At 41.6% G+C, this 21134-nt stretch overlaps 1 protein-coding gene across 2 annotated transcripts in view; it reads right to left on the bottom strand.

The window, feature by feature from the left end:
* The window catches only part of Mroh2b (maestro heat-like repeat family member 2B), a 63993-nt gene that overhangs the window by 1838 nt on the left and 41021 nt on the right, over positions 1 to 21134 (bottom strand). For both annotated transcript variants that reach the window (XM_030248514.1, NM_001166066.1), the window contains 12 exons: positions 18733 to 18885; positions 16573 to 16730; positions 15961 to 16087; positions 15235 to 15422; positions 13067 to 13207; positions 12351 to 12465; positions 11620 to 11766; positions 11215 to 11397; positions 9082 to 9237; positions 8670 to 8801; positions 8089 to 8191; positions 7031 to 7096 (listed from right to left, as the gene is read on the bottom strand). In XM_030248514.1, coding sequence (XP_030104374.1) covers positions 7031 to 7096; positions 8089 to 8191; positions 8670 to 8801; positions 9082 to 9237; positions 11215 to 11397; positions 11620 to 11766; positions 12351 to 12465; positions 13067 to 13207; positions 15235 to 15422; positions 15961 to 16087; positions 16573 to 16730; positions 18733 to 18885 — 1669 coding nt within the window. The remainder of the gene's footprint in view (positions 1 to 7030; positions 7097 to 8088; positions 8192 to 8669; positions 8802 to 9081; positions 9238 to 11214; positions 11398 to 11619; positions 11767 to 12350; positions 12466 to 13066; positions 13208 to 15234; positions 15423 to 15960; positions 16088 to 16572; positions 16731 to 18732; positions 18886 to 21134) is intronic.

Here is a 21134-nt window from a genome sequence, read left to right as displayed (position 1 = left end):
TTCGCCCGGTCCAGGGCACCACAACACACCCAAAAAGCTAGACCCAGATTTAAAAGCATATCTCATGATGATGGTAGAGGACATCAAGAAGGACTTAAATAACTCACTTAAAGAAATACAGGAGAACACTGCTAAACAGGTAGAAGACATTAAAGAGGAGGCACACAAAACCCTTAAAGAATTGCAGGAAAACACAACCAAACAGGTAGAAATCCTTAAAGAAAAAACAGGAAAACACAACCAAACAGGTGATGGAATTGAATAAAACCATCCAAGACCTAAAAAGGGAAGTAGACACAATAAAGAAAACCCAAAGTGAGGCAACACTGGAGATAGAAACCCTAGGAAAGAAATCTGGAACCATAGATTTGAGCATCAGCAACAGAATACAAGAGATGGAATGAAAATGAAGCCACAACATACCCAAACTTATGGGACACAATGAAAGCATTTCTAAGAGGAAAACTCATAGCTCTGAGTGCCTCCAAAAAGAAACTAGAGAGAGCACACATTAGCAGCTTGACAACACACCTAAAAGCTCTAGAACAAAAGGAAGCAAATTCACCCAAGAGGAGAGGATGGCAGGAAATAATCAAACTCAGGGGCGAGATCAACCAAGTGGAAACAAGAAGAACTATTCAAAGATTTAACCAAACAAGCAGTTGGTCCTTTGAGAAAATCGACAAGATAGATAAACCCTTAGCCAGACTCACTAGAGGACACAGGGACAACAGCCTAATTAACAAAATCAGAAATGAAAAGGGAGACATAACAAGATCCTGAAGAAATCCAAAACACCATCAGATCCTTCTACAAAAGGCTATACTCAACAAAACTGGAGAACTTGGATAAAATGGACAAATTTCTAGACAGATACCAGGTACCAAAGCTAAATCAACATCAGGTTAATGATCTAAACAGTCCTATATCCCCTAAAGAAATAGAAGCAGTCATTAATAGTCTCCCAGCCAAAAAAAGCCCAGGACCAGATGGGTTTAGTGCAGAGTTCCATCAGACCTTCAAAGAAGATCTAATCCCAGTTCTTCACAAACTATTTCACAAAATAGAAAGGGAAGGTACTGTAACCAACCCATTTTATGAAGCCACAATTACTCTGATACCTAAACCACAAAAAGACCCAACAAAGATAGAGAACTTCAGACCAATTTCCCTTATGAATATCAATGGAAAAGTCCTCAATAAAGTTCTCGCTAGCCGAATCCAAGAACACATCAAAACAATCATCTTACCTGACCAAGTTGGTTTTATCCCAGGGATGAAGGGATGATTCAATATATGGAAATCCAACAACGTAATCCAGTATATAAACAAACTCAAAGACAAAAACCACATGATCATCTCGTTAGATGCGGAGAAAGCATTTGACAAAATCCAACAGCCATTCATGATAAAAGATCATGAATTCATGATCTTGGAAAGATCAGGAATTCAAGGCCCATACCTAATCATGATAAAAGCAATCTACAGCAAACCAGTAGCCAACATCAAAGTAAATGGTGAGAAGCTGGAAGCAATCTCAGTAAAATCAGGGACTAGATAAGGCTGTCCACTCTCTCCCGACCTATTCAACATTGTACTTGAAGTCCTAGCCAGAGCAATTAGACAACAAAAGGAGATCAAGGGGATACAAACTTGATGAAGAAGTCAAAATATCACTTTTTGCAGATGATATGATAGTATATATAAGTGACCCTAAAAATTCCACCAGAGAACTCCTAAGCCTGATAAACAACTTCAATGAAGTAGCTGGAAATAAAATGAACTCAAACAAGTCAATGGCCTTTCTCTACACAAAGGATAAACAGGCTGAGAAAGAAATTAGGGAAACAACACCCTTCTCAATAGTCACAAATAATATAAAATACCTTGGCGTGACTCTAACTAAGGAAGTGAAAGATCTGTATGATAAGAACTTCAAGTCTCTGAAGAAAGAAATTAAAGAAGATCTCAGAAGATGGAAAGATCTCCCATGCTCATGGATTGGCAGGATCAATATAGTAAAAATGGCTATCTTGCCAAAAGCAATCTACAGTTTCAATGCAATCCCCATCAAAATTCCAACTCAATTCTTCAACGAATTAGAAAGGGCAATCGGCAGATTCATCTGGAAAAACAAAAAACCTAGGATAGCAAAAACTCTTCTCAAGGATAAAAGAACCTCTGGTGGAATCACCATGCCTGACCTAAAGCTGTACTACAGAGCAATTGTGATAAAAACTGCATGGTACTGGTATAGTGACAGACAAGTAGACCAATGGAACAGAATTGAAGACCCAGAGATGAACTCACACACCTATGGTCATTTAATCTTTGACAAGGGAGCTAAAACCATCCAGTGGAAAAAAGACAACATTTTCAACAAATGGTGCTGGCACAACTGGCGGTCAACATGTCGAATGCGAATTGATCCATTCCTATCTCCTTGTACTAAGGTCAAATCTAAGTGGATTAAGGAACTCCACATAAAACTAGAGACACTGAAACGTATAGAAGAGAAAGTAGGAAAAAGCCTCCAAGATATGGGTACAGGGGGAAAATTCCTGAATAGAATAGCAATGGATTTTGCTGTAAGATTGAGAATCAATAAATAAGACCTCATAAAGTTGCAAAGCTTCTGCAAGGCAAAAGATACCGTCAATAAGACAAAAAGACCACCAACAGATTGGGAAAGGATCTTTACCTATCCCAAATCGGATAGGGGACTAATATCCAATATATATAAAGAACTCAAGAAGGTGGACTCCAGAAAATCAAATAACCCCATTAAAAAATGGGGCTCAGAGCTGAACAAAGAATTCTCACCTGAGGAATACCGAATGGCAGAGAAGCACCTGAAAAAATGTTCAACATCCTTAATCATCAGGGAAATGCAAATCAAAACAACCCTGAGATTTACCTTACACCTGTCAGAATGGGTAAGATAAAAAATTCAGGTGACAGCAGATGCTGGCAAGGATGTGGAGAAAGAGGAACACTCCTCCATTGTTGGTGGGATTGCAAGCTTGTACAACCACTCTGGAAATCAGTCTGGCGGTTCCTCAGAAAATTGGACATAGTACTACTGGAGGATCCCACAATACCTCTCCTGGGCATATATCCAGAAGATGTCCCAACTGGCAAGAAGGACACATGCTCCACTATGTTTATAGCAGCCTTATTTATAACAGCCAGAAGCTGGAAAGAACCCAGATGCCCCTCAACAGAGGAATGGATACAGAAAATGTGGTACATTTACACAATGGAGTACTACTCAGCTATTAAAAAGAATTAATTTATGAAATTCCTAGGCAAATGGATGGACCTGGAGGGCATCATCCTGAGTGAAGTAACCCAATCAGAACGGAACTCACCCAATATGTACTCACTGATAAGTGGATATTAGCCCAGAAACTTAGGATACCCAAGATATAAGATACAATTTGCTAAACGCATGAAACTCAAGAAGAACGAAGACCAAAGTGTGGACACTTTGTCACTTCTTAGAATTGGGAACAAAACACCCATGGAAGGAGTTACAGAGACAAAGTTTGGAGCTGTGACGAAAGGATGGGCCATCTAGAGACTGCCATATCCGGGGATCCATCCCATAATTAGCTTTGAAACGCTGACACCATTGCATACACTAACAAGATTTTGCTGAAAGGACCCAGATATAGCTGTTTCTTGTGAGACTATGCCGGGGCCTCGCAAACACAGAAGTGGATGCTCACAGTCAGCTATTGGATGGATCACAGTGCCCCCAATGGAGGAGCTAGAGAAAGTACCCAAGGAGTTAAAGGGATCTGCAACCCTATAGGTGGATCAACATTATGAACTAACCAGTACCCCAGAGGTCTTGACTCTAGCTGCATATGCATCAAAAGATGGTCTAGTCAGCCATTAATGGAAAGAGAGGCCCATTGGACTTGCAAACTTTATATGCCACTGTATAGGCAAATGCCAGGGCCAAAAAGTGGGAGTGGGTGGGTAGGGGAGTGGGTGGGAGGGTATGGGGGACTTTGGGGACAGCATTGGAAATGTAAATGAGGAAAATACGTAATGAAAAAATATATATATAAAAGAAATACAAGAGAATACATATATATAGGTAGGAGACCTTAAAGAGGAAACACAACACTTCCTTAAAGGATTACAAGAAAACACAACAAACAGGTGAAGGAACTGAACAAAACCATCCAAGATCTCAAAATGGAAGTAGAAACAATAAAGAAATTACAAAGGGAGATAACACTGGAAATAGAAAACCTAAGAAAGAAACCAGGAGTCATAGATACAAGTATCACCAACATAATGCAAGAGATAGAAGAGAGAATCTGAGGTATAGGAGATACCATAGAAAACATTGACACAATAGTCAAAGAAAGTGCAAAATTCAAAAAGCCCCTAACTCAAAACATCCAGGAAATCCAGGACACAATGAGAAGACCAAACCTAAGTATAATAGATATAGAAGAGAGTGAAGATTCCCAACTTAAAGGGCCAGTAAATACCTTCAACAAAATTATAGAAGAAAACTTTTCTAACCTAAAGAATGAGATGCTCATGAACATACAGGATGCCTACAGAACTCCAGGTAGATTGGACCAGAAAAGAAATTCCTCCCAACACACAATAATCAGAACACCAAATGCACTAAACAAAGAAAGAATATTAAAATCAGTAAGGGAAAAAGGTCAAGTAACATATAAAGGCAGACTTATCAGAATTACAGCAGACTTCTCACCAGAGACCATGAAAGCTGGAAGATACTAGGTAGATCTCATACAGACCCTAAGAGAACACAAATGCCAGCCCAGGCTACTATACCTAATAAAACTCTCAATTACCATAGATGGAGAAACCAAGATAGTCCATGATAAAACCAAATTTACACAATTTCTTTCCACAAATCCAGCCCTATAAAGGAAAATGGATGGAAAATGCCAAAACAAGGAGGGAAACTACACCCTAGAAAAAGCAAGAAAGTAATCTTCCTTCAACAAACCTAATAGAAGATAACCACACAAACATAAAAACAACATCAATAATAACAGGGAGCAACAATCACTATTCCTTAATATCTCTTAACATCAGTGAACTCAATTCACCAATGAAAAGACATAGAATAACATACTGGATATATAAACAGGACCCAGCATTTTGCTGCATTCAGGAAATGCACCTAAGAGTCAAAGATAAACACTAGATCAGAGTAGGGCTGTAAAACAATTTTCTGAGAAAATGGTCCCAAGAAACAAGTGGGAGTAGCCATCCTAATATTGGATAAAATCGACTTTCAACCAAAAGTCATCAAAAAAGATAATGAAAGCATTTCATAGTCACCAAAGGAAAAATCTACCAAGAAGAACTCTCAGTTCTGAACATCTATGCTCTAAATGCAAGGACACCTAGAATTCTCAACTGAGAAATATCTAATGGCTGAGAAACACCTAAAGAAATGTTCAACATCCTTAGTCATCAGGGAAATGCAAACCAAAGCAAACCTGAATTCCACCTCATACCAGTCAGAATGGCTAAGATCAAAAACTCAGGTGACAGCAGATGCTGGGGAGGATGTGGAGAAAAAGGAACACTCCTCCATTGCTGGTGAGATTGCAAGCTGGTACAACTCCTCTGGAAATCAGTTTAGTGGTTCCTCAGAAAATTAGACATAGTATTACGTGAGGACCCAGCTATACCATTCCTGACCATATACCCAGAAGATGCTCCAACATGTAACAAGGACACATACTCCTCTATGTTCATAGCAGTCTTATTTATAATAGCCAGAAGCTGGAATGAACCCAGATCTCCTTCAACAGAGGAATAGATACAGAAAATGTGGTACATTTACAGAATGGAGCACTACTCAGCTATTAAAAACAATGAATTCATGAAATTCTTAGGCAAATGGATGGAACTAGAAAATCTCATCCTGAATGAGGTAACCCAATCACAAAAGAATACACATGGTATGCACTCATTGATAAGTGGATATTAGCCCAGAAGCTCAGAATACTCAAGAAACAATTCACAGACTACATGTAGCTCAAGAAGAAGGAAGACTAAAGTGTGAATACTTTGGTTATTATTAGAAGGGGGAACAAAATACCCATGGGAGGAGTTACAGAGGCAAAGTGTGGAGCAGAGACTGAATGAAAGGGCACCCATAAACAGCCCCACTTGGGGATCCATCCCATATACAGTCATCAAACCCAGACACTATTGTAGATGACAACAAGTGCTTGCTGACAGAAGCCTGATATAGCTGTCTCCTGAGGGGCTCTACCAGTGCCTGACAAATACAGAGGTAGATGCTCACAGCCATGCATTGGACTGAACATAGGGTACTCAGTGTAGGAACCAGATAAAGGATCCAAGGAGCTGAAGGGTTTGCAGCCCCATAGAAGGAACTACAATATGAACCAACCAGTACCCCCAGAGCTCCCAGGGACTAAACCACCAACCAAAGAGTAAACATGGAGGAACCCATGGCTCCAGCTGCATTTGTAGCAGAGGATGGCCTAGCTGGTTATCAATGGGAGGAGAGGCCCTTGGTCCAGTGAAGGTTCTATGCCTCAATGTAGGGGAATGCCAGGGCCAGGAAGCAGGATTGGGTGGGTTGGTGATGGGGGGAGGTATGGGGGATTTTCAGAGGGGAAACCAGGAAATGGGATAAAATTTGAAATAATGCAAATAAAGAAAATATCTAATAAAAAACAAAAAATAAAAGAGGATGAAGAGGAGGAAAAAGAGGGAGAGGAGAAGCAGGGAGGGGAGGAGGGAGAGGAGGAGGAGGTCATTACTGTCATCAACAGTTTAGATAACAGGATATAATTGGGAATAATATCAGCAAAGTGGTGGAGCTGGAGGCTGTGATCAATTCATAGAAATTCTAGCGTCTAGGCAACTTCAGAAAATAACGTGGATGCTAAAGTTTGTTATTTCTGGACTGGTCTGGCGCTTGGAACAATCAATCTCTCTTTCTCTGTGAATGAAACAAAAGTTTGTAAGCAGTGGTGATACTTACGCATGGTGAGCTGTTCTCTGTCTAACAACTCCACATATCGTTTGGTCAGATGAAGAATAATGGCATCTAAGGTCAGCAAAAGAAAAGGTTACTGACCTCACTGTCAGGGGAAAGTGGACCTGACTCTACATAGTCAAAAGGCTATTGGGCTGATTGGTGACTGGACAAATTATGTAAGTCCCCATATGCCTCTGAGGCTGATGTGTGGAGAGCTTCGACTGGGTGCTGAGCAACCTGAGTGGAAAGTGTTTGCAAGTCCAGCTCATTTAGAAAACTCACAAGCTGGCCTTCTTGGGGTGGGGAGAATGTATTGTCAGGTTTCAAACCTGCATGAGATTGGATTTCTGAATTGGTCAGATTTATAGTGTAATTAAGGCAATGGTGTGCAAGATCCAAAACAAAACAAAGCAAAACAAAACAAAAAACAAAAAACAAAAAACCATGGAGTTAACACGAGCACACCAATGGACTGGACCTCCTTACTGTGGGATGGGGTCATTAGAACAGGCCTACAGAGACCACTTACATTTTTATAGTAGAAGAGTCTTAGAGACTCACTCACTTTCTGTGTCATAGATTGTCATGGAGGTGACACAGGGAAGCGAAACGCCCCATGTCACACAAGCAGAACCTGTATCAATGTGCTCCTCACTTAGATTGTCTTGCTGTTCATGTGTTCATCTTGAGAACACAGAATGTGATTTACAAGAAAGAAAGAGGCAAAGTAGTTACTCTGCGGTACCAGGCTAGGAAACAAGACTCTGGGAAGATAAAGCCCAAAGACTTGGAGCAGTGGATCTTGGAAGACTTAAGAGAAGAACATTCAAGTCAGGGGACAGGGGCTGTGGGTGAGTTGGAAGAGGCTGTACTTGTTTTCATTTTCGAAAGAAAAGATAATATCACAAGGCAGGTAACACATTTCTTCCCACTGCCCCCGATGTCCATCTTTTTGTTCTGCCATACCAGTCTCATACCATTTCAGGGAGAGTTCGGTCAGAGTGGAAACTAAACAGGAAAGGACAGACATGTGTGTGTTGGGACCCGGAGGGGACATTCACCTGTGAGCTTCACGGCTGCGCTCCTGATCATCTCCCAGCTGCTGGTGAAGAAGGTGAATGAATGCGTGTGGAGAATCCACAGAATTTCCTGGTTCTTCTTGGACTGGAAGAAATGTGGATGAACTCGAAGACAGCCATTGGAAAGTAACCCTTGATGGCATTTTTCATCCCATATGTCTCCGAAGAGAATGAACCGCTAAAGGCTAGTTAACACCCATCGCCATACATTAATTGACTGAAAGTTGTCATGGCCATTTCAACAAAGATTTAAACAGGAAGGCACTGGAGATCAAAGAACTAGTTGACATACTTAGTTTCAGGACACAGAAGAATGGATGCTTATTGGACTTGAGGGAGAGGACAGTGTGTGAGAATACTAGGGGTCGCTACTATCCCAGCAAGGCTATCTTGGCCCTGTTGTTATTATTTCAATAAAACACAAGAAATATAACAGATGTGACCTGAAGAGGAGACTTCAGTCAGCTTCTTTCTAGATATTGGTACCAATTATATGCATCCTTCTGAGGTTTGTCTAGACTCCTGTCTTGCTATTTAGGCAGCACCATCTGTGGCACACTTACTAGTTTCATGCAGAGTTGCCTGTAGAAGTCCCTGGCCCGTGGCAGGTCCCGTTCAAGGAGGTGGTCTAATAGCCCATAGAGCTCCTGAAGGCCCAGGAAAGGGATACAGATGACCAAGACATCACGGCATGCCTAGAAAACAGAGGTTTTGCTATCAAAGTCTACAACATCTGTCATAAGGGAATAATTGCTCATTGATATAGTAAAAGCAACAGTAGAAGCCTGAGGCTTGAAAGGAAGAGAAAGGTGGAAAGAGACAACAAAATGGAATTCTGAGTGGGAGGAGTAGCTTTTGGGTTCAGTGCTAAAGGGTGACTTCTGGCCTAGTTTTTGATTCAGAGAGAGAAGGCTTATTCATGCATCTCAGCCCTGGAGTGAGAGGGGAGGTGAAGGTGTCTGCAGGACTACTTACAGCTCCAATCTTGGGGTTTGGGTCCCAGAGGTGGAGGAGGAATGAGATCATGCTCTTTTTCACTTCCTCAGCAAAAAATATCTTCCACCTTCTTCCCGTTAGGGTGGCTAAATCCTCAAATAAGGAGATGGCTGTCAGTCTCACATCATCTTGCTCCTGTGGTGACAAATGGATCTTCTCATAGGAAATTCACTACTGGCACCCTTTTGGTACCCAACCCCACCTTGCTATACTTCAAGCAATGGAAAGAAGGCTGGCATCTGAGCACTGGTATATTTTTGTCACTCTCTCTGCATTCCAAGGACTCTTTACAAAAACTTACACAGCATAGAAAAAGTAATCCCCTACATTCAGTTTTGTTATAGGACTGAAGACCTGATTTCTGCCTTTGTGGGGAGGTATGATTGCAGAACAACAACAGAAGAGTTGGCAGCAGGAAGCCAGGGGCGATTCCCATTTGTTATATACTTTCATAAAGTGTTCTGGTTGTATCATTAAACCTAAAGTTGTGGGTTGTCTTATCTAAGGGGCATAAGCTTCAGTGCTCTTCTTTAAGATGCCAAATGTTTTGTAAGGGGATGAAAAGCTGCTCATGGATCCTGGCATTGAGTCTCAGGTCAAATGAAAACTTGACTGGTAGAAAGACTATCTTATGTCTGCGTGGATGGGGCACCTGTCAGTAATAAATCTGATGGCCTATAACTTAGGAAGGAAATGGAAGGTAGGATGTCTAGGAGGCAGCAAGGATTCTGGGATAGCATGAGATGCAGGAGATGTGATGAGACAGATGCGTGGTACCTAAGCAGAGGTAACCAGTCATGTGGCAGAATGTAGATTCAAACAAAGGGGATATTTAAAGCTGTGATCTAGTCAGAGAAGAGCCAAGCTATGTGGCCAAGGCATTTGTAAATATAATTTGAGTCTGAGTCTTATTTCTTGGAGTATGGGGCTGGGAGGAAGACAGACCTAACCTCTACAATGCCTGGTGAACTTCCTCCTGTGAACTTGTGAAGTTATGGGAAAAACTGTTTTTTTTTTTTTTTTTTTTGTCCAGCATAGTTGGAGATGACTTCAAGGAGCAATGTGTGAAATGACTGGAAGGAAAGCCTTTGTTAGCTCACATGCACACTTTGCTGATGGGGTTCAAAGTTACAACAAGAAAAGAAGCACAGATGGGTTTTCTGTGCAGGCCAACAAAACTAGATTAAAAATTAGGGAATATCTGTCAAGTTCAATGTTCTCAGTTTTCAGTTGAGGAAAATGGATTAACACTGAGTGAACTGATTGCTCATGGTGGCAGTGTAATGAGAAGGGGCGTGGCATAGACATGGGGCGTGGCAAGTCATGGGGGCGTGGCACAGCCACACGGTTTCACTTCTGCCCTTCACAGCATCATCGCGTTCTGATAATTACAGAAAAGCACTTGCAAAGGCAGAAATCAAGTCAAGAAATCAGTGGCTCATAACCATCTGTAATGAGATCTGATGCCCTCTTCTGGTGTGTCTGAAGACAGCTACAGTGTACTTAAGTATAATAATAAATCTTTGGGCTGGAGCGAGCAGGGACTGAGTGAACGGAGTTGACCTGAGCGAGCAGAGGTCCTAATTCAATCTCCAACAGCCACATGAAGGCTCACAACCATCTGTACAGCTACAGTGTACTCATATACACAAAATAAATAAATAAAATCTTTAAAAAATAATGACTTGTGAGCAATTTATTTGGGAGATAAACCCAGGAAACAAACCTGGGTAATGAGAATCAGGTAGGGGATGGAGGAAAGAAAGGACCATTTGCTTGCATTTGTGGGTGTGCTGCCCTCATAGGCGAGTGGTACTCGAACCTTCTGTGAAGTGAGGACCATGAGGAATTCGTTCAAGTTTCTTCCCAGGGCTAGCCTCCTCCATAACTATTCTGGCCCACTCTACTTAGATCGGTTGTGTTTTCTACGCCAGGGAGCATGCTTGGATAGAGGGACATGGGGAGTCAGCAGCCTGTATGGGAACTGTTTGTGGAGGCTCTCTGGAGTGGCCACAAAGAGCTGGCGAGGGCACCCCCCACAGTCTTCAAGTCCTACAGTGGTCTTCCCTCACTTCTTCCAGGGAAGGGAGATTCCCGAAAAGGCTCACTTACATCTTCAAAGAAGGTTCTTGTTTGGAGCACTATCTCCTTGAAGTAGAAGTTGATGTCTCTTTCTGTAAGTAGCTCCAGGATTTTTTTGAGAGCTTTCAAGCTTTCACACACAACTTCCGTGCGAGCCAGGTGGTACAGGCCTCTGATGATACATTCTAACATCATCTGCTTATACTTCCTCACCTGCGTGGAAAAAAGGTCTCTGGATGGATAACATGATTCTGTGTGTCTTTTGAAGAGGGCAGGGACTCCCAGGTGGGGATGGTGGCTAAAATCCGGTTATGAGCACACCCCAAAGCTGTTAATTAATTCACTTCATTTCCATGAAGCTACCAGATGGGTGCTGCTAGATTATTACCTTGAAACTCTACTTAAACAAATCCTTTCTCCCAAGAACCCTCTTACCTTGTGAGGAGCCCCGCAGGCTGTGTTGCCCAGTCCCCGGATAGCCATTTGCCTCAGAATGGCGTTGGAATCCCGTGCATTCTGATCCATGAAAATCAGTACATCTCGAAGATTTCCGTGCTTCCAAAGGATTGGCTCCTTCATAAGCTGAAACCAACAGACTCCTCCCCTTTACTTAAGGGATTCCCTGCCCTTCAGGGGAACGCTAAAGGCATCTTAGCTACAGTTAAAGGTGGATTTTTACTGCTGTGGAGTGGAGGAAGAGAGCCCTTGTCCTTGCAAGCGAACCAGCAAATCTTGTAGTGGCTGAGCTCCGAATGTGAGCCCACTACCCACAGGTCGAGGTAATGAAGACAATCTAGGTAGGAGGATTTACTCAAGAAGTAGCAAAGACAGAAGTTAGCTATCCCGTTCCTTCCCTAGGTTGGCTGGCCTTATGCCAGGGAAGGGGGCTAATGACGTGCTGATTTTGCATTTCGTTCCCCTCACATCTATTATTGTCCCTTTTCTGACCCGGAAGGTTGGTTTTCACAGAAGAGGCAGGAGATGGTTGTGAGAGGGATTTCCTTTCTCTCTCACTGCCTGCTTGTGCACCTTTGAAATGGGTCCCTTCACTACTAACCCCCCTCCCCCCCTTAAAGGGCCCCTTCCATGGCTCCAGGCATCACTAAGCTACATGAGGAATGTAGTAAGGGACTCGTGAACAGGTTCTGTTGAGTATTTTTCCTTGCCTCAGAGAAGAATGCCATGCCTGTTATCCGGTAGTTCTCAGAGGAGGAGGTGAGAGACGAGAGTAGGTGTTCCATGATATCCAGTATGACGCCATGTTGCCAGACTGCCATGCTCCTGAAAAACAGAAACATTAAAGGGGACTTAATTTCTCACTACATCAGAAGTTCTTAACCTGTGGGTTGCAACACCTTTGACAAACCTCTATCTCCGAAAATATTTACATTATGATTTGTAACAGTATAGAAAAAATTACAGTTATGAAGAAGCAATAAAAACAATTTTATGGTTGGGAGGGTCCTGACAACATGAGGGACTGTATGAAAGTGTGGTCGCATTAGGAGGGCTGAGAACCAGTGCTTTAAATAATGGAATGAACTGTAGTGTATTTACAGGGTTTTCAAGCCAATACTTGTGTCTCAACAGAAATATTAGATGAAAGACTGCTGAGTCTTACATTTTAAGATGGCCCATCCAAGTAGTGAATTTAATTTAGTTTATTTAAATTAGTTCACTTGATCATTTTTATTTTTTGTCTTTTTGTGTTTGTTTTTTGTCTTTGTGAGAAGTGGTAAGGTTGGAGCCCACACTACCACATTGTTCTCCTCTCTGTCCTCAAGGGGAATGTTTCCCCCTTTGTGTCGACTTGATTGTGCATTGCATCTTCAATTCTGCATTTTTTCCCTGTTGCATCCATTCTGGATAGCCTGCATATTACCTGGCTAGTGCACACACGCCGATGTGATGGGTGTCAGGATTGCTAAGGAGGGTCCACAAGTTGTCGCCTTCATCAGATTCTTTCGCAAGGCCTTCTCTCATGGCTTGGGCTTGCAGGCATTTCAGAGTTGCAGTTGAGAGTCTAGAAGAGACAGCGGAAGCCATAGAAGTAAATCAACCCTACATGAGAAGTTGTGAATTCTCAAGTTGACTCTTCCTACTTCTTGTAAGCCTCTCCCAACTTGTAGATTAGTGGATGCTGTTCAAGACAAAAATAAGACAGTCCTATTCTCACACTTCAGTCTTGGGGGTGTGTGTGGTCAAAGGAGACAACAGGGCAACAGGGCATGTGAGCCAATAGAGCCTCCTCAACTGTCCATAAGGACAAATAAACAAATGATTAAAAAAAAAATCCTGCAAATGGAAATCGAAAAATAGTCTAGTTTATTGGATCTTTGAACTGTGACCTGCCAGTTGCCATGATGTAGAGAAGCTGCTGTTGTCTGTGCATTAACACACAGATGCTTGCATTCAGGTACGGCCCTTTATATTGCTGACAATTCGGGGAAGTGACGACGTGTATTACAGCATGTGTGGAGTCTAAATGGTGTTTAAAATGTCTTTTAAAAGGTTGCATTATGATTTGACATTGGAATGAAAAGCTATGCAGAAGGTCAGAGAAACAAGATGACATGATAGAAAGGAAGGACCTGGAACCCACAATTCCCATTCAATTCAGTTTATTCATATTCATGTTCAATTACTTATATTCAAATTATTTATGGTCAATTATTCATATTCAATCATATGTATTCAAATTCAATACAATTGGTATCCTTGATGGACACAAAAACATTTAAAAATACCGGAAATGTAAGTTGGGCAGTAGTGCCCCACACACAACTTTAATCCCATCACTCAGAAGGCAGAGCCATTTGCATTTTTGAGTTCAAGGCCAGCCTGGTCTAGAGAATAAGTTCCAGGACAGCTAGAGCTACACAAAAAACCCTGTCTCAAAAAACAAAAATAATGAACTCCATGCTTTTTGGTGGATTTTTGGTTTTATTATGTCATTTTTTTTCTTTTGGTCTTATTTTTTGTTTTCATTTCATTTCATTTCTTTTCTTTTTTTTTCCATTTTTTTATTAGGTATTTAGCTCATTTACATTTCCAATGCTATACCAAAAGTCCCCCATACCTCCCCCCCACTCCTCTACCCACCCACTCCCCCTTTTTGGCCCTGGCGTTCCCCTGTACTGGGACATATAAAGTTTGCAAGTCCAATGGGCCTTTCTTTGCAGTGATGGCCGACTAGGCCATCTTTTGATACATATGCAGCTAGAGACAAGAGCTCCGGGGTACTGCTTAGTTCATATTGTTGTTCCACCTATAGGGTTGCAGATCCCTTTAGCTTCTTGGGTACTTTCTCTAGCTCCTCCATTTGGGGCCCTGTGGTCCATTCAATAGCTGACTGTGAGCATCCACTTCTGTGTTTGCTAGGCCCTGGCATAGTCTCACAAGAGACAGCTATATCTGGGTCCTTTCAGCAAAATCTTGCTAGTGTCTTTCATTTCATTTCATTTCATTTCATTTCATTTCATTTCATTTCATTTCATGTGTGTGTGTGTGTGTGTGTGTGTGTGTGTGTGTGTAGGTTGGGGAGGATCTGTAGTTGGAGGAAGAGATTCATGGTAAAATGTATTAAAATATTTTAAATAAAATGATTTCTAAATGAAAGAAAAGAAAGCACTGATGTATGGTCTAATGGAAAGTTTTACTTTATACAGATGGATATTGCATTTTTCAATTGCTAAAGTCCTAAGATTAGATGGAATATTGTTTTCTTTCTTTGTAGCCTTCAATATCATAGAATTCCAGCTTTCCTAGTAAGATCCCCACAAGGGTAACTGTGTTTGCCCTTTAAGAAAGAAAGCACAGCCCTTGTTTCTAATGTGACCAAGCTAGGCAGATACCTTGGATATTGGCTCTGAGAAATGAACCAGCGGTCTGGAGTCACGGTTAAAGGATGCCAAAGCCTTGTTTGTTCAATTCGTTTTTGTTCAGTTCGGGTTTGATACCAGGGCAGAAAGGCACCAAATCTGAGTTTCACAGCTCCTTTTTGGGAGCATGGGATCAGAACCATTGATCTTTTCCTGATGGGCTGCTTACCTGCAGGGGTCTGGGAACCGCTGTCGTTCTCCAAGTTGCATCACACGGCGCCTTTGACTAAGGGTAGACATTGGCATTTTTTGGCCCAAGGAGCAGCTGACCAGCTTCAGGAGGAGGGTGAACAGCTCTGGATACAAATGAGTGATATGAGCCCCTGTTAAGATCACTTCGTAGATAGCACAGGCCACCTGGGGGAACAGAGGACCTCTCAGTTAAGTACTTTTCTTTCCTCTGAGGCCATTTGTTTTTCCACTAGGTTGTTACAGAAGCTTGTACAGAAAGGTCCAGACTTTCAGGGACTGTTTTCTAATTTAAGCATGCCTGTGGTAAAAACACACACACCAAAGGGAACATAAACTAGTCTGTAAACGACTCAACAGGCTGCGTTTCTTAGGACTATCATGGTGTCATGACTTAGGGTAGACACAGTGTAGAGTATGACATGTATTCCAGCATAGGAAAAATTTCAACAAACAAACAAAATTAACAACAATGGTCCTGTTGGAAGACTTACTTGGAAATATATTTTCTTTGTGACTGTTGAGAAATTTGCTTCCAAATTGATCAACCACAGTCAACCCTGCTGCCACGTTTGTTCAGTATGAACTAGACCATAGTTAAAATTAGGTCTCTTGAGAAGTGTGGTTAATGCTCCATTGGGAGCAGGTGGAAGCAGGCCACAGAGTAGATAACAGACATCATCAAGTGATCAAATGTCCAACTTACTGAGATTGCTTCCGTCCCAGCTATATCATCCTCTAACCGGGCTACCAGTTTCTTGATCAGGGCTCTCATGAGTTTGCCACTGGAGGCTGGGTTTTCAGCCAGTGCCTTCCACAATGTCTTTGTGTCCCTAGGGTGACAAGCCAGGAAGTCAACAGATAAGGCACAACTCTCTGGACAGTGAGCTTTTCCATCCAGCTTACTTTAAAACCACATTATGATGATAATCACACATGCAAAAGCAGATATGTCAGTATCATAAGGCAGTAATGAGGGTTTGGTTAACAGCCCGGCATTTTGGCCTTGGAGAGGCATGTAAATATCCAAACAGATGGAAACCTCTCACACTGGTTCATTCTACACGACCAGAAAAAGTAGAAATATTCACTTTCAATAGTTACTTATTTTCATTATAAACATGATGCATTTATTTCTATTTTAAGATGAGAGCTTTTTGCATTCAATAAAATGTTTGAGAAAATATTACTTGTGGTTCAAATATAATTTTAAAATTGTTTTTCAGGTGAGATGTTTTCAACCTTCACTATCTTTCAAACACTGCATCCTTCCTGGTGCCTTGTTAGGGAGAAGGGACCAGATGCATTAAGACTCTACCTGTCAAAGGGCAGAGGCTTCTGGAGCAAGTTGTTAACCACAGCATCCATGTGAAAGCTGGCGATCTGGGAGATAGCTTCCAGCATGAACTGGAAACTTTCCTCCTTCTGTCTGAGGACAGGCATGTGATGGTAAATGGTGCTCAGGATCTCCAGGAGCTAAGAGAAAAACATTAAGCTGTCACTGTCTCTCTCCATGTGAATGGCACAAGGAAGCCACTGTTCACACTGCGGTGGGTGGTTGATGAACTGCTAATAATGTTAAAGAAGGTGGTTGTTTTTTTCTCACCACTCATTTTTGAAATCTCAGTCAGTATTGCTGGTGAACTGGGTATCCTTTGTCACACTAGAGAAAGGGTACACTGTGTTGGGCGTTGTAATCTCCTGTTGGTGAATATATTGAGATAGAAAAAGAATGTGGCCCTTTTGTGACAGCAGTAAGTGTCACATAAAGGACTTCAGTCATCTACTCAAAGGGATAAGGCAAGTGATGGTCCAGAAGTAACTGGAACATTTTGGAGGAGTCTGTGTCTTAACAGGATGCAGCAATCTCACAGAGATGGTAGAGCAGGGCATTCTGGTCAGAAAGGACACAGTATAAATGTAACAGGGAGAGGCACGAGGGGAGGGGTCAAAGGCCATGAACTCATGGACGAGATGAAGCCAGCTTCAGAGGGCAAGGTAGGCAGTCACTTTTCTGAATTTGGATGCTGAGCAGTGTCAGCGTGCAATACTTTTATGCATATTCAGATTTTCAGTATGGGTTAGGGCGTGTAACTGTGCAAAGCTACTTTGCCTCTACTAGAAGTTTCCTTTTCTTGTTTTGTATAGATATTTAAATTAAATTTTATTATTAGCATATTGTTCTTTTGTCATAAACATAACATTTTCTCAATTATTCAAAAAGTATTACAGGTATCTCTTATTTTGATTAGCTTAAAGTCCTAATTTAATGATAATTGGGGAGGGTTTAATACCCTTTTCAAAATCTTTACCACATTCTGTGAACCAATCACCTTATGCCAATCACACCCAAACAAACTATTTTGTATTTATCAACCATAATTTTCCCACATTTAGCCTCATGCCTAACACATAGTTTGCCATTCTCTTTCAAAAACAAACAAAAAAGAAAAACCAAAAAAACAAAAACCAAAAAAACCCCAAAACTTACTGGAAAGTAAGTAGGACAGGAATAATTTCTAATGACCTTACTCAGAGCTGTGTAGTTGAGAACGTTGACAAAGGGATATGGGAGTAAGAACGTCTTTCCTTCTGAGATGCTTCCACTCAGTTCTGTTTCCTTGCTTGCTTTTTTTTTTTTTTTTTTTGGTAAAATATTTCTTTTTTTTTTTTGGGTATTTATTTCATTTTCATTTCCAATGCTATCCCAAAAGTCCCCCACACCCTCCCACACCCACTCCCCCACCCACCCACTCCCACTTCTTGGCCCTGGCGTTCCCCTGAACTGAGGCAGATAAAGTCTGCACGACCAATAGGGTTCCTTGCCTTCTTCTTAACCTTGGAGTAGTGTGTGCTCTGTCTTTGACTTGAGGAGTCAGGAAAGAGTGTTTCCATTTGGAACACTTAACAGAGATTCCCGCATTGAACTTCTCTTCTTTCTGCTTAAGTTCTCAGCTGTGACACAGGGCTAAGCACTTTCCCCAACTCTCTGTCAATCTCCTTCCCAGATAACACACTCTTATGGGGTGTGAAAGAGCAATATGAAGAACAGCAGTGAATGGATTGGTGGCCATCTTAGAAGCACCCACCTACCTATTCTCAACCCTGTGAATCTACTAATCTAATTTCCAAAGGCTTGAGCTGTTTCCTTTTTATAGAGTAGGGACCATTTTGAGTGTGTGTGTGTGTATGTGTGTGCACATATGTGTGAGAAGCTCATACGGATGGCCTTGAATTTCTGAATCTTCTGCCTTCATCCCACACATGCTATTGTGTTCTGAAAGTTATTGTAATCAAAGATTTAGCTAGACCACTCATCCTTGTTAACATATAGGTTGGTGCTCTGTTGAGGCCCCTGAAGCTCCTGCCTGCTTCTTACTAGACTCTAAGGATTAGAGAAGAAACAGAATAGAAATATGACTTGGCATTTCAGAGGTGCTACAATCTTGCTCGGTTACAGGGCTGATTGTCAGTTCACCTGATCTTCCAGCAAAGCACCATGCTCCTTCAGGGCAGCAATCATCCATATGCCACAAGCCTTTGTGCACAAGGGGTCAAGAGTTTCCAGGCCATCCAGTGTTTCCTCCAAGAACACCTGAATTTCTTCACTGGGGATGAATTTGCAGACAATCTGGGGATATAACCACAAATGCATTATCACATACCTTACCCTACATACCTAAACCTGTGGCTGGGGTACGTTTTAGGATAACAGAAAGCCACTGTGATTTCCAAATGCTTAGCATATGACTGAGACCACAGAGACCAGAGAAAATAAGACCTCATCTGATATTTTATCCCTAAGCAAACTCTACCTGAGGTAGCCTCTTTTGTCGTTTTATATTTATTGCCTCTCAAGCATGCTGTGTCAATTTCTTCTCCAAATACAAAGTCATAGCATATTGCAGAAGAGAAAAGAGTGGAATATATATATATCTTCACACACATTTTATATATTATAGAAATATGCTTCAAGTGCACGAGAAATTGTCACATATACTGCCAACTGTGATGAATAACCAAATGGCTGGCAGCAATCCGTTCTTCACTATTAAGATCAGTCAATAAGGTCAAAGAAATAAGAACTGCAATTTTGGTCTCTGGGTATGAGAAGTTCAGAATGTTTGATTGAAATCAGTGTGTGGATATGAATGTCTATGTCTGAATATAAAGCTAATGACTGAGGATAGGCATCCAGGTGGAAGTTGGCAGTTTAAATGAGTTCCCAGGGACATCATCTTGGGCTTTTAACTATCTTGAGTTGGCTGTACTTTATTGGCATGACAACATTCCTACACACAACCATCTCCCCTGGTTGTTAAGTGATTTAATGATGTTTCATTGAGAAGATAACAAACTCTTTCTTTTTTTTTTTTTTTTTTTTTCGTGAATAGTTGTTGCTCATGAAGGCCAGTTTGTGAGTTGTACAGTTCTGTGAGAAACTGTTCAGGCTTCTGTGATATGTCATTAGCTAACATCTCTTCCCGCTCCCCATAAATTTCTCCTTCTCTGCTGCCACTGCCGTCTTGATCCAAGTTATCTCCCCTAATAGATGGATTCTTGTAGTTTCCTTCAGATTGTTTTGGGTAATTTTGCTCTTACTTCCCCCCATACGCCACTCTCCAGATAGCAACTACTGACCTTTCAGGTCTTTTAGACCAGCCACGATAACTGCACCCTGTCAGGATACTTCCCTCCACTCTGTGACCGTACTTACTGGAGTCTCTTTCCCTCCAGATGCTCATCTCTAGCCTATTCCTTATCCCTTTACTTGATTTTCTTTTGTTCAATTATTATTAGTTAATGTTTCATTTATTTTTTTTCAGACTTCCTTGACTAGGATGCAATTTAACTTTGGGTTCTCTCCTTTTCTTTTCTTTTCTTCTTTTCTTTTCTTTTCTTTTCTTTTCTTTTCTTTTCTTTTCTTTTCTTTTCTTCTTCTCCTTCTCCTTCTCTTCTCCTTCTCTTCTCTTTTTCTCTTTCTCTTTCTCTTTCTCTCTCTCTCTCTCTCTCTTTCTCTTTCTCTTTCTCTTTCTCTTTCTCTTTCTCTCTCTCTCTCTCTCTCTTTCTCTTTCTCTTTCTCTTTCTCTCTTTCTCTTTCTCTTTCTCTTTCTCTTTCTTTCTCTTTCTCTTCTCTTCTCTTCTCTTCTCTTCTCTTCTCTTCTCTTCTCTTCTCTTCTCTTCTCTTCTCTTCTCTTCTCTTCTCCTCTCTTCTCCTCCCCTCTCTTCTCCTCCCCTCTCTTCTCCTCCCCTCTCTTCTCTTCCCCTCTTCTCCTCCTCTCTTCTCCTCCTCTCTTCTCCTCCTCTCTTCTCCTCCTCTCTTCTCCTCTCTTCTTCTCCTGTCTTCTTTTCCTGTCTTCTTCTCCTCTCTTCTTCTCCTCTCTTCTTCCTTTCCTCCTCTCCTCCCCTCCCCTCTCCTCCCCTCCTCCCCTCCCCTCCCCTCTTCTTTCCTTTCCTCTCCTCTTCTCTCCTCCCCTCCCTTCTACTCTCCCCTCCCCTCTCCCTCCCTTCCCCTCTCCCTCTCCCCCCACTTCCCCCCTCTCCCTCCCCACACCTTTAATCTGGGCCACACCTTTCATCTGGATTGTAGTTCATTCCAAATATAGTCAAGTTGACAACCAGGAATAGCCACTACAATCCACCCCTTGTCAACTTGACACAAATAATATCTCATGTTCACATGAAACAATAACAAGGTTGTGAATACGCCTAACATGATATAACTATCCCTCGTACAATCGCAAACACATTTGTAAATTTACAATGGGCATTCATATTACTTTATAATCCTCGTTTCTGCAACTGGTTACGTGGCCTTAATTGGTATTTATAACTACCTTCCTCTACTACCCATTCTGTATTTCCTTCACCTTTAGCCAG

Source organism: Mus musculus, chromosome 15 (genome assembly GCF_000001635.26).
Source record: "Mus musculus strain C57BL/6J chromosome 15, GRCm38.p6 C57BL/6J".
Classification (NCBI taxonomy): Eukaryota; Metazoa; Chordata; class Mammalia; order Rodentia; family Muridae; genus Mus; species Mus musculus.
The sequence above is the reverse complement of the archived record's forward strand: the minus strand, read 5'-3'. Positions and strand labels throughout refer to the sequence as shown.